Raw genomic sequence first — 13,662 nt, 5'->3', positions numbered from 1 at the left:
CAAGGGCAACACCAGCTACAGTGGGGATGCTAGGAGTCTGCTAACAAGCTGTGCAGGGCTCTCTGTACCCCATCACCCCAAGAGGTAAGCGAGGTGCCCACCCTGCTGGTTTTATACCTTGACCTTCACTCAATGCCAAGTGCCTCCTCTTAGTCTGAAAACTGGTAACCATTTTAAGCATTTCCCCCCCTTTTCGTAAGGTTCTAATGACCAAACTGTAAAAATAAAGGAAAACAACACAAAATCAAAATTCAACACTCGGAGCAAAAACCACATTTTTACCAGATCTACTTTTATTTCAGAAGGAAGTTTGTATTATAGTATTTACTTTTGTTTATATACAAGTTCTTCACATTTGTGTTTAAAATGCACAGACCTCCCTTAATTCTCTTGTTCTTGCTTAAATTAGCTGTTATTTTACAATACAAAAAATACCAAAAAATTGCAGTCCTAAATGTATGTATAACACCCACAGTCCCCAGCAATGAAATAGTTTACAATACTTACTCCATATTTACATGAGTGCAAGAGATGCTAAATTATACATATTAACAAACTAAGCTTGAATCCAAACCAAAAATAAAACAAAAACAAAAACCGTAAATACCTATAAAACAAAAACATTTCCAGAGCCAGAATTAGTTCAACGAAACAGGCTTCACTAGTGTTTAGAATGTTTTGTGCACAAATTTCAGTTACTGAAAGTCAATTCCATTATTGCCTTTGAAAGAGAAGGCGCCAGTTCCCCTCTCCACTCCAGATCATCTCCCTGCAGGTAAGGGTGTTCAGGAGTTGGAACGATTCCAGGCAAACGTTTCTTGGAGGGCCTGCCATCATGGTGATTTTTATGGTTGGAGCCGAGCTTGGTAAACTGGGCACACGTTTCAGACTGAGAACTGGTGCTCGGCCCCAGGACAGACCCTCTGCCTTCCTGGGTCTGTCGTCAGGGCGGCCAATTCTCACAGAAACTGCCATGAGGAGAGGTCTCCTGGGATGAGGGGCGTGAGCTGGGCTTTGCTGTACTTCCAAAGAGCTTCTTTCCGTCTTGGTCACTGCCCTAGCATTAGCTCAGGTTGTTAGTAAGTGCTAGGGAGTATTCACTGAGGGTGTGGATGGATGAAAGAGACTAAAGGATCAAAGGTGTTCTCAAAAATGACACCAGCACCGGAGGAAGTGAGTCCCCACCCCCTCCCCCAGATACACTCCGTTGAACTGACGGAGTGAGTTGCACTGAAAAGGTCCCACGTCTTCTTTCTACCGAGAGGGCTCTGGTCTTCTCACGCGTCCACGTCCGCCCCAGGCTTCCCGGTTGGTGCGTCTCCCATCGGGTGCTTCAGGCCTCACCCACAGATGTTCTGCTGTTTTCCTGCCCAGGGCTGCTTTTCCTCCAGGGCAGCTCGGGGGCTGCGGGGGGAGTGTGGCTTGCCTTCTCTCCACACCTCCTCCCATCTCTTCGAGCTGATCTCACAGGGAGCGCCGTAAGACGAGGAGTGGGGCATGGACAGGAGGCCAGGCTGTGCGCGGATCCGCAGGAAGGAACGGGAGCTATCGGTCAGTGAACTGGCCACCCTACTCCCACCCCCGGTTTTCAGTACAGGAAACTACAGTCCCAGGAAATGGTCATTAAAATTGTAGACCAAATGGAACAAAAGGCAGCCTGGAAAACCCCTTTCTGGAAAATCTCATGGAGTCTTTGAACTGAGAGACTAAGAGAAACGCTTCTCAGGACAAGACTGGTCATCCGTGGCCAGGCACAGTAGCAAGAGGCTAACAGCAAGATTCATGACCCCCTTGCAGAACCGGCAAGTGACAGCGACATGCCCACTGCCTTCGAGGCTCCTCACACAATGCTGTTTAAATGGGCTCAATGCCTGAGTTCTCCTCTGTGTCCCGGCAGACGATTTCTGTTTTAGAATCAACCAATTTGGACCAGATGCATCTGGACACATTGGCATGATGGGGATGCACCCCCCTTTTTTTGGTTTTGTTATCAATGTATCAGGGCCCAATGAGAGGACTTCTTCAGACTTGGATATCCAGTATGTGGCACAAAAACATATTAGGTAAAACTCAGACACGGTGACATTTAAGAAAAATACATCAACATAGTTTTGTTTTATGTACACTCTGAATGTCTGAACATTCTGGACACTATTGTATAATTATATACAAGTGCAACATCAATGTTTTCATGACTAGTTTAACTTATATACAGGCTCTCCTGTGACACGCAGGCATTTCTCCGAAGTTCCAGATGATTCCCTCTTGGTAACTGGCTGCTAAGCTGAGTGCCTTTTTCTCTTGCCCCTCCCTTCCTCTGGCCTGAGCCCCGAGGAAGCTGTTTGCTATGGGCTGCAAAGGAGAAGCAGGTGGAGTCAGCTGTTTCTCCACTGTTGGAGCAGAAGTAAACATCACTTGCTCCTTTTCCCTTCCTTTTTAAAAATAAACTATCTTTTAGAAAACCAAAACACCAAACCAGGTGGCTATGGGACACGGTGCATGTTATTTCAAGGCCTGGGAAGCCATGGGGAAGAGACTTCTTTGGCCAAAGAAACACTGGTCCTTTGAACAAACAAGGATTTTCCTTGTGGGGGGTCCTTCTCCAGCGGCCTCCCTCTCTCTGCCAAGAGGCCTCATGGCAATATAGGGGGGAAGTGCCAGTCTGAGGCAGGCTCTCTGTGGGTGCCGTGATGTGGAGCAGGGATGTGGGAAGCTTGAGAGAGAAGGGGGTCTTTTCTAGAATTGTCTGCTCTTTGCCAATGATGTGAAAAAGCAGCTTTTTGAGAGGCGAGTCTCAAAGTAGAGGTGTTTTGTGCATCAGACAGTGTTTTAGGGTTCAACTTCCATGAAAACATTTTTCCAGGCAACTCTTCATGGGTGAGGGCTGGGAGAGACAGCGCTCCTACTCTAGGCACTGCATGTAAAGGTGAAAAGCTGCAGTCTTTGCTCTTTCGAGTATTAATTTCTCCAAATTCACGAACGAGTGTGGTTGTCTAGAGGGCCATCCCTACGGGGTAATGCTAGAGAACCCCAAGTTTTGAAGCAGAAGAAAGACCTGGGGAGGCTGCCGCATAACGCCGGAATACAGAGCACCATACACAGGGACACCATGACCCCCAGGAAGCAGCCTGCGAAGAAGAACAGGACTGCCCCGCCCCACTTCAACTTGGTCACTTTCCACTTGGCATGGTTATTCCTCCTTATGTGCTCCATGTGCTTTTCATCCTTCTCAGTGGTCACTGCCCTGCCCACAGCTACCACCTGGGGCTGAGAAGGAGGATGGGAGGGCCGAGCTGAGCCTCTCCTGGAGGAGAGCAGGCAAACAGTTCTAGGTCCTTCTCCAGGCTTTGGGCATGCAATTCCACCTGCAGCCTGAGGATGACCCACCAGCTCAAGGCAGGCTGTAGGGCACACTGTTGCTCTTTGATGCAGGGATCCTAAGGGCTGGCATGCTCTTTTCTGCCCAAGGGAGACACGTAACATGGACGAGTCCCTGCCTCTGTGGTGTCCTGGCAGGAGTGGCCAGAAGGGCTGGAGCCAATGTCAGGCCTAGAGTGGGGGGCGGTGGGCAGGGGGCACACAAGGACCACACCTTATTTAGTGCTCCTGTCTTTTGACAACAACATAAACAGGAGCTTTCACAGTTTGGTCATTTCTGCTTTCCTCTCAGTCCCTGATGCTAGGTTAAACGTTCCCTGGGGTGAGAAAATTCTTTCCTGGCTGCAAATCAGATTTTAGAAAAAGAGCAGATTGCCAAAGGTAGCTATTTAAATTTTATAAGAATGTAGGAATGCAATTATGGAAAAACTTAGGCTTACTAACTTTCCAATTGCTAGATCTATTTCAAGTCTAGGCACTTAGTGTGTGTGTATGTGTGTGAGAGAGAGAGACAGAGACATGAGAGGGGGGAGAGACAGAGAGAGGGAGAGGATTTCAAATAGATTAAGAATAAATTAAGTTGCTATAGAAAACTACCTATTACATCAGTTTACATTCTAAGTAACACTGCTGACCTTGACATTTAAAATAGCCCCCTTCTACCTTAGTTTGATATGATTCAAAAGAGATGGACCATTGTTTATTCTCAACTAGAAAAAAGCTACTCCCTGCAAGAGAGAGGTTTGCCTACGTCATGCAAGAATAAGTAGCACATCTTTTAAAAAAGATAGCAGGCTTCAGATGAGAACAAATTCATTCATCTGACTAGTTTTTAAAAGACCATGTTCAAGAACGACTGGTGGTGGATGTCTACTTGTAAACACTACATCTTCTTTTTTTTGCAAGTTGAGACAGCCCCAAGAACAGTTTTCCACAAGTGAACCTGAGTGTTGCTCCCAGCTCTCTCACTGGCTCTGCCCCGGCCTCCTCCAGCAACAACTGGGTCACCCCTGGATCTGCCATTAAATCAATTATTTCCTATGCAAAAGTAAAAGGTTAGATGCTGGAGCACACATGGGAGAAACCGGCAAAGAAAGCTCGTGAACATGCAGAGGAGTCGGATGTTTCGAGGGTTTCCAGTCTTCAGCCCGCTCCACGCAGCATCTCCCCGCCTGCCCCCTCCCTGCAGCGGGCGTCCGCGCGCCGGCCACCCCCCAACCCCCCCCAACCCCCGGCTCGCTCACGGAGAGTCCCCGGCCTGGCCTCAGATGCAGGTCCCAGGCTGCGCGGGGGGCTGCTGCTTCCGGTTTCTCACGGCTCCTGACTTCTCTTTGTACACTATTGGCATCTGCTGAGAAATGTCCACCAGGGCGCTGGCCACCGCGAGACCTGGGGAGAGCCCACGGGGAACACGTGGTCAGGGGCAGCTTGCTTTGTCTTTAAACATAATTTCAGAAAACTTTTTTTTTTCCTTTAACATTCCCGGGGTGCAATGAGCAAATAAATAAGTGAAGTATAGAGGGGTAAAGCCTTCCTTCTGCACTGTGCCTCCCTCCACCCGAGCACTGCTTTCAGTAATCTGTATATATCCTTTCAGGGTTCACTGAGGCAAATGCACATACATATTCTTCTCCCCTCCCCACTTTTCACACAACAGATGTAGCTTTTGCTGTTCAGCAGATCAGCGAAGCAAAGAGCTCGGCCTGGCAGTTGGAGCATTTAAGAAAGATTGCAGCCATGCTCTAAGTGCTACATCTTTCTGCGGGCCTCCAGAAGGGTGCCAAGAAAAAGCAGCGCTCTTGATCAGTAAATTCAGGTTCATTCCACATCACTCAGCCAGCACTGGTTATTTTCGTATCTATCCTAATAGGTTAGGACAGACTCTGGGGCCAGGCTTTGGAATACATAAGGATCTAACCCGCCCCATGCCTCTGTTTCTTCATTTGTAAAATGGGGACGATAACAGGACAGGGCATGTGTGAGGAGTCACTGAGTGAACCCACGTGAACATCTTAGAATGGTACCTGGCTCGTCACCCCACCACCCCCACCACCCTTGCTTTAGGGACTAGTGGGTTCTATTCTCCTTTTTGTACTAGGAACTGATTAACCTGATGTTCAGTGGGGAAGGCACAGTTCTGGGGGAGCTGGATTCTCAACGCGTGTGATTGAGCCAGTGGAGGCTCAGCGCCCAGCTGAGGTTCTCAGGAGCCATGTTAGTGCCACCTGTTACTCCACTGAGCCTATAAAAATGGAGGAATGGGGGGTGGTGGGGTGAGCTTTTATGTGCCTGGCGTGCAGTGGGGAATCCACACCAGTGACACTGTTTAGCAAAGGCAGAGTCCTGAGGAAGGACCATCTAAAATGGGGGGTAGAGAAGAGACCACCTAAAATGGGGGAATGGTCTCACTTGGGGTGGGTCTCAAGCAGGGAGCCAGCCTTCATCAGGAACTGAAGGGGATGGGGCCTATCAGGGAAAGGACACGGCAGGAAAGGACACAGTACTGCAAGCCTGTCACTTCCCTACTCTAGCCAGGGTCTTGCTCTCAGAGAGCACAGGCCAAGTTCGCTGAGGAAGTAACAGGAGACAATGCTCCAGAGTTCAGGTCAATGGGTCATTCTGTCCTTGACATGGATAAGGCTGAGTTAGGAGGTGAACTCACATCCCTAGGTCAGAGCAAATCAAGCTGTTCCCCTATGAAATGAAGACAACCAAGGCTGGTCTGGCCAAGCCTAAAGGCCTCCCTCGTGAGGACCCCGAAACTGTTTCGAGAGCTCAGCTGGAGACGGCTCTGGATCTGAGGGCTGCACTCAGGAGGCTTTGGAGCTCTGCGGCTGGGCAAGAATTCTGAGACATACTTTATCACAGACACAAGGCTTTCTTTGGCTAAGGCAACCCTGACCCCCAGAATCACTTCAACTGAAAGCTGTCTAAAATATATTGTGCGGGGCGCCTGGGTGGCTCAGTTGTTAAGCGTCTGCCTTTGGCTCAGGTCATGATCTCAGGGTCCTGGGATCGAGACCCGCATCGGGCTCCCTGCTTCTCAGGAAGCCTGCTTCTCCCTCTCCCCCTCCCCCCCCCCTTGCTTGTGTTCCTGTTCTCGCTATCTCTCTGTCAAATAAATAAATAAAATCTTAAAAAAAAAAACAAAACCCATATTGTGCATCTTGTCTGAGGCATCCCTCCAAAGTACTCCATGATTAATCAGGATATTTCCAAAACTGTATCCCATTATCTCCTTAGTGTTTAATAAGAGGATGTTTATCGAAGTTGATTTGGGTACTTGATGGAATTGCATAAAAGAAACGGGTAAAATGTTATGTAGCAAAGTGTCAAAATGTTTATGATAGTTATATGAAAAAAGAAGAATAAAAATTAGATCTATACAATCATTTCAACAAAGCTGCTGGCCAGGGCTGGAAAGGAAAGAGAACAATGAACACTGGTGGGTGCTGGATGGTAGGGTTGTGAGTACCCTTCCAAGACTTCCTTTAAGCTGTTATAATTGCTGTTTGTGCCTTATATTTAACAGAGTAAAAAAGCAAAAGACATGCAGTAGTGCTAGAAATACCAGTTTGAGAGTGGCCAGCTTGGAGGAGCTAGCTGGGGGCCATGAGAGTAGGTGAGATGACCACGGAAGAGCATAGGGAAGGGAAGGTGTGGCCGGACGTGTCCATAACTCCGGGAGGCCGAGGGAGAGGGGCAATCCCAGCTCGTCCCTGCGAAGGAACCACGACCTCTGGACAGTTTAGGGAACACCAGGGACAATGCGATCATCTCCCTGAATCCTTACAATGACACGAGGTAGGCACGTGCCTCCTGTTCACTATCGCTTCTTTACCCAAGTTCACGTCTGGTTTGTCACTGGCCCTCATCCACTCACCTGACTGCCCAGGAGGAGGGATTCCACCGAGCCCTCGAGGGAGCCTCACAAACACAGAGAGGACAGCAGCTCTGTTGCCAAAACACGGCTCCAGGGCAATGGGTTTGGGAACAGTCTGGTGGGAGATAACAAAGCATTACCTAAACCAGTGTTTCTCAACTGTTAATGACGCAGCCTTCACACGTGATATTTTTTCATTTGTTTAAAATTTAAATTCAATTAATTAACACATAATGTATTATTGGTTTCTGGGGTAGAGGTCAGTGATTCATCAGTCTTATAAAACACCCAGTGCTCATTACATCAAGTGCCCTCCTTAATGTCCATCACCCAGTTAACCCATCCCCCTAGTAATTTTTAAAGATGCCCTCTATTAGTTTCTATTGCTGTGTAAACTTAGTTGCCTACAACAGCACCTATTTATTATCTATCTCAGTTAGGCAGGTTGGAAGTCCAGGAGAGCTCTGTAGGGTTCCTGCTTACCCACACAGGTCTGCTCATCTCTTCCATCAGTTCTGGAAAATTCCCAGCTCTTATCTCTCAAAGGTCTCCATGATCTCAGCTCTTATCTTCACAGGTGGAAGTCAAGTTAGCATCTGGGCCGGCTCTTTTGTACAGGCTCTAGGGAAGAATCTGTTCAAAACTCATTCAGGCGACCTCACGTGGCCAGCAGAATCCAGTTCCTTGCAACTGTAGGTCTGAGGTCCTCACTTCCTTGCTGCAGGGGGGCTATCCTCCAGCTTCAAATCAGTGGTGGTGTGCCAAGTCCTTTGCATGTTTCCTCTTCTGCCACCAGCCAGAGAAAAGTACCAGTGTCTTAAGGTCTCAGCTACCTTGGGATTTGTATGACTTCTGCCCAATCCCTTCAGAGTAGCACCTAGAGTAGTGTTTGACTGAAAAACCATGAGCTGGGAATCTTGGCGGCCATCTTTAGAATTCTGCCTGCCATACCCCCAAATATGTCATTCATTTCTTCAATTTGGTTGAAGAAATCGACTTCTGGAACCACTGTGGCTGCAGCACAGGGAAGGACGGGGTGGGTGAGACAATGTGGTGATAAGGGGTGTAGGTGTGTGTGGTGATGGAAGACAGAACCAAAGACGTGTGCTGATGGGACTGGCTGTCCAATGAGAATGAGAGCTAGGATGATGTACTGAGTTGGGGGCGATATGCCAAGAAGAGGTGTGGGGGATAATATCCAGAGCTCAGCTTTGGCTATGTTAACTCTGACATGGCTACTAAGACATCCAACTGGGGATACAGAGCAAGCAAGCAATTGGATATAGGAGTCGGAGGCTCACGGGAGAGGTCCGAGCAGAGAGATGGTGTTAAAATAAACCCACAATGGAAAAGATCACTTCTGTCGTCTGAATGTTTGTGTCCTTCTAAAATCCGTAATGTTAAATCTTAATGCCTAATATGATATTTGGAGGTAGGGCCTTTGAGAGATGGTTAGTGCCCTCATAAAAGAGACCCCCGAGAGCTCCCTAGCCCCTTCCACCATGTAAGGTCAGAGTGAGAAGGCGCCACTACGAACCAGGAAGGGTGCTTTCACCAGACACTGAATCTGCCAGCACCTCGATCTCGGACTTCCTAGCCTCGAGAATTTGTAAGAAATTTCTGTTGTTTCTAGGACACGCAGTCTCCGGCGCTTTGTTATAGCAGCTCGAACAGACTAAGTCACCGAAGGACTGGGTGCAAAAAGACGTGAGAGGAGGCCCAAAGACGGAGGTGGCCCTGCACCGTTAGTGGTGTGGGGCCATGGAGAGGGCTGAACAGAGAACACTGAGCAAGAGCCCCCAGAAGGTGAGAGGGTGTGTGTCCTGGAAAGAGCATCCACAAAGCATTCGACGGAGTAACCACCTGGGTCATATGCCATTGACATATGACACATAGTGCTGCTGGCTTAGTACTTTAGATTTGTCTGTTTTGTTAATCCCACAAATTGTTATTTTATCATGTTCGCTTAGATTTATGTACATGCTTACCATTTCACTTTCTCACTATTCCTTCTCATTCCTCAGTGCTGGGTAGTAAGGCCTTTCTCCGAGCACATCCGGTAGACATTTCTTTTGTACAGGTCTGCGGTGGCCAACTCAGCTTTCCTTCTCATCGGAAGCAATCATGCTTCTGTCCTTGTTCTCGGAAGGCGGTTACTGGGCACGCTATTCTAGGCTGGCAGTTCTCCTCCTGATGTCGTTTAGAGACATTCTTCCACGCTCTTTTGGCCTTTGATGTTACTAATGAGAAGTCAGTTGTTGCTCTGTCATATCCTTTAGGTGACCTTTTCTTTTTTTCCCCCCCGTTATTTTTTTAATGTAGTAAATAGACATGACATTTACCATCCTAACCCCCCTTTCTTTTAAGACTTCATTTATTTGAGAGAGGGAGAGACAGAGATAGCGAGAGAGCACAAGTGGGGAGCGGGAGAGGGAGAAGCAGGCTCTCCGCTGAGCAGGGAGCCCGATGCGGGGCTGGATCCCAGGACCCCGGGATCATGACCTGAGCCGAAGGCAGACGCTTAACCCAACTGAGCCCCCCCAGGAGCCCCCCTCCCTCTTTTTCAGTGTACACTTCAGAGGTATTAAGTAGATTCATATTGTTATGCAACCATCCTCACCATCCATCTCCAGAACTCTTTTCATCTTGCAGAACTGAAACCCTACACCCGTAGTGACTCCCTATTCCCCTCTCTCCCAACCCCTAACAACCACAATTATACTTTGTCGCTGTGGACTTGAGTATTCTAGATAACTCAGAAAAGTGGGATCTCACAGTATTTGTTTTTTTGTGACTGGCTTATTTCACTTAGTATAATGTCCTCAAGGTTCACCCATGTTGTAGCAGATGTCAGAATTTCCTTCCTTTTTAAGACTGAATAATATTCCTTTGTATGTATAGACCACATTTTGCATACCCATTCATCTACTGACAGACATTAGGGTGCTCCCATCTTTTAGCCACTGTGAATAATGCTGCTATGAACATGGGTGTACAAATATATCTTTGAGACCTTGCCTTCCATTCTTGCAGGTATATATCCAGAAAAGGAACTGATAGATTATATGGCAATTCTATTTTTATTTTTTTTGAGGGAGACCAGTACTGTTTTCCACAGCAGCTACATCATTTCACATTCCCACTAACAGTGCTCAAGGGTTCTAATTTCTTCACACTGTGGCAATCCTATAGTATAGATATAAAATACACGTTAGGTCCTCTCACTGTATCCTCCATATTCTTATTATTTGTCATAGTTTCCATTTTCTTGTCTCTCTGTTCTGCATTCTGTGCAATTTCTTCAGATTCATCTTCCAGTTCAAAAGTTCTGTCTTTACTTGTATCTGATGTGCTGTATAAAATGTACACTGAGTTATTTAAAAAACTTCAACCCCTATATGTTCCATTTATTTTTTTTAGGTTTATTTATTTATTTAAGTAATCTTTATACCCCACATGGGGCTGGAACCCGAGATCAAGAGTCACGTGCTCTACCAACTGAGCCAGCCAGCTGCCCCTGTATGTTCCATTTCTAACAGTTCCATTTGGTTCTTTTTTAGATCTGGTCATTCTTTTTTTTTTTTTTTTTTTAAAATTTTTTTTAAAGATTTTTTTTTTTTTTTTTTTAGATTTTATTTATTTATTTGAGAGACAGTGAGAGAGAGAGAGCGAGCACATGAGAGGGGGGAGGGTCAGAGGGAGAAGCAGACTCCCCGCTGAGCAGGGAGCCCGATGCGGGACTCGATCCCGGGACTCCAGGATCATGACCTGAGCCGAAGGCAGTCGATTAACAAACTGAGCCACCCAGGCGCCCTAAAGATTTATTTATTTTGAGAGAGTGAGAATCAGAGAGAGAGTACATGAGAGGGGGGAGGGTTAGAGGGAGAAGCAGACTCCTTGCTGAGCCAGGAGCCCGATGCGGGACTTGATCCCGGGACTCCAGGATCACGACCTGAGCCGAAGGCAGTCGCTTAACCGACTGAGCCACCCAGGCGCCCCAGATCTGGTCATTCTTGATTCATGGTGTTCTCATCTTTAGGGTTCCATCTTCCACGTCTTTAAACATTTCATACAGAGCTATATTATACGCTTTAGATGCTGCCCTAACGTGTGAAGGCCTGTCTAAACCACCGTCCACAGTGTCTGCTAACTCCTATTCCTACTGGCTTGTCTCTGTTGTCCTTGGTGATCTCTGATTGCTTGATCTTGATCTCTGGGGATCCTACATGGCTGAAATGGGGATGCTTTCCCACAGAGAGGCTCTGCACCTACGTCGGCTGGGAGTCATGGCGTGTTACCAATCTGGAACCACTTCAGACCACACATCGTTCTGGTTTTGGTTCACGATTTGTTCTTTTTTGGGGGAGGGATAGGAGACTATTCCCTGGGAATTTCACCTACTTCCTATGAGCTCAGTAATTCTTTAATAAGTATTTTAAAATTCAGGTTCTATAACTGTTTCCCCAGAGCATCTGAAATAGTTCTTCATTTTGCCAAAAGAGAAACTTTTCTTTCTTCATCATTTTTTTGGGAGGAGTCAGAAATATTGACATTCCATGGAATACATAGTGAATTATAATTTTTGCCCCTTTAAGAAAACTCCCTAAACTACTTATAAAAAGCAGTGTTTCAATTTAGCTCTTTTCCAATATAAATTTTTAAAGTATTACGCCACAGAATACAGAATTTGAGACAAACCATTCATATTTTTAAGTTCCTTGAACACGAGAATGCTTAACAACATGAAAGACTGAAAAATGAAAGCAAAAGAATATCTGATAACATCAGCATGTTGCCTTATTGTTAAAAAGAGAGAGAGAGAGAGAGGAACACATAATTACGAGGCAACAGAATAAGGCTCTTGTTCTCTGTGGTCTCCCCAGACTTAGAAGCCTGAGTTCTGACAAGTTTTCGGGACTTTTGAATCACATTCTCACCTTTATACTTCCCCCAATAAGATCAGGAGGCTCTTCATCTGTTTCCAAGGCAACGTTTACGGAGGCAAAGGGACGACTGGCCATCTGCTGCATCTCTCGAAGAAGTTGCTATGGAGTAATATTGTGGCAAGCGTTAGTGCACCGAGTGCTGAGGGGATTTTATTAGGGAATATGACATACTAAAAAGTATCTCATCCTGCCCGCTTCAAACAAATCAAGTCCCAAACGATATTTTTGAGACAGCTGGAGAAAAGTGGACACAGACCAGGTACCATCAGGACTTACTAAATTTTGTTGGCTGTGATAACAGCACTATCATCATATTAAAGAAAAAGTCTTTGCCTGTTACAGATACATGCTAAAGTACTGATGGACAGAATGCTATGCTGCCTGTTTGTTAAGTACATAAAATAAATGATGTAGCCCTGTCTCCTCATATTTTTGTCACTAAAGCCAGGCTTTCTTCTTTCCTACTGAAACTTGAACCAAGTATTGAGACCACAGATAGGAATGGAAAGAGCTCTTTGTTCACAGGGGTGGTATAAGCTGAAAACAAACAAATGTGAAGTGTGATAAAGTCAGAGGGACAGGCAGGGGCTCTGGACTTAGGGAGGCTTGGGTGTGAATCTTTGATCCAATGCTTTCCAGCTGTATCACCTTAAAAAAGGTGTTTAAAGTGTCTGGGTTTCAGTTCCCTCTTCTCTGAAATGGGTTTTTAGTCCTAAGAGTGTTAGCAGGTTCAAAGGAGACACTGAAACCAGCTCAGCGCCTAGCACATGGTGGATCAGTATCTATCAATCATATATCATTAAGGATATTGGAGATCTGGGCATGTCACTGAAGTCTGGAGGTCATGCCATGGAAGACAACAAGGCCTGACTTCAAACCACACCCTTGGAACTATGGTAGGAGACATACTCTTAGTCTGGATAGATCAGGGCTCAGTTTTAGAAGGATGTTTTTATGTTAAACATTTTCTTAAAATACTAACATTCTACATCTTGTCAAGCTGTTGGTCCGCTTACTCAACAAATACATGCAACAACCCTACTCTGGGTTCTGTGCTGTTCCAGAGCTGGAGTCACAGTAGAACAGGGTACCTATGCTCCCCCAATTCAGAAGTTCCTTTATGAAGAGTGCAGGAGATAATGTGTGTAAAAACAAGGAAGACGGGGCCTGGCATCTAGCAAGCACTTAAGTTGAGTCAGCTGCTATTATTTGTGTTGTTATAAATCCCATTAAGTCATTTCTTCCACAATTCTGAGAGGGATAAGACATGACTGAAATTGTAGAGATGCTGAAATATATTTTGAACAGTCAGGTTCACAGTTACAGAGAAATTTTAAATCACAAGGGTAAAAGCTTAATTTGTTGATAACAACTGTGTCATAAGCATACTTTTTTAGGCATGGGGGAATTCTTAAAGAAGTTTAATCTGGGATTTTTAAAGAAGTTTAAATGATT

At 46.1% G+C, this 13,662-nt stretch overlaps 1 protein-coding gene across 3 annotated transcripts in view; it reads right to left on the bottom strand.

The window, feature by feature from the left end:
- Window positions 1–271: 271 nt before the first annotated feature.
- Window positions 272–13,662, bottom strand: part of ATRN (attractin) — a 158,195-nt gene continuing 144,804 nt past the window's right edge. For 2 of the 3 annotated variants that reach the window (XM_025875936.2, XM_025875941.2), the window contains 4 exons: window positions 12,199–12,306; window positions 7,262–7,376; window positions 4,623–4,767; window positions 272–2,352 (listed from right to left, as the gene is read on the bottom strand). In XM_025875936.2, coding sequence (XP_025731721.1) covers window positions 4,643–4,767; window positions 7,262–7,376; window positions 12,199–12,306 — 348 coding nt within the window. In that variant the 3' untranslated portion in view covers window positions 272–2,352; window positions 4,623–4,642. Of the gene's footprint in view, window positions 2,353–4,622; window positions 4,768–7,261; window positions 7,377–10,309; window positions 10,614–12,198; window positions 12,307–13,662 lie in introns of those variants that run through there. The other variant, XM_025875937.2, reaches the window with a different exon arrangement.

Source organism: Callorhinus ursinus, unplaced genomic scaffold (genome assembly GCF_003265705.2).
Source record: "Callorhinus ursinus isolate GAN/ISIS: 27379988/994484 unplaced genomic scaffold, GSC_fseal_2.0 scaffold29, whole genome shotgun sequence".
In the NCBI taxonomy this organism is placed as follows: domain Eukaryota; kingdom Metazoa; phylum Chordata; class Mammalia; order Carnivora; family Otariidae; genus Callorhinus; species Callorhinus ursinus.
Note: the sequence above shows the minus strand (reverse complement) of the source record. Positions and strands in the feature narration are given on the sequence as shown.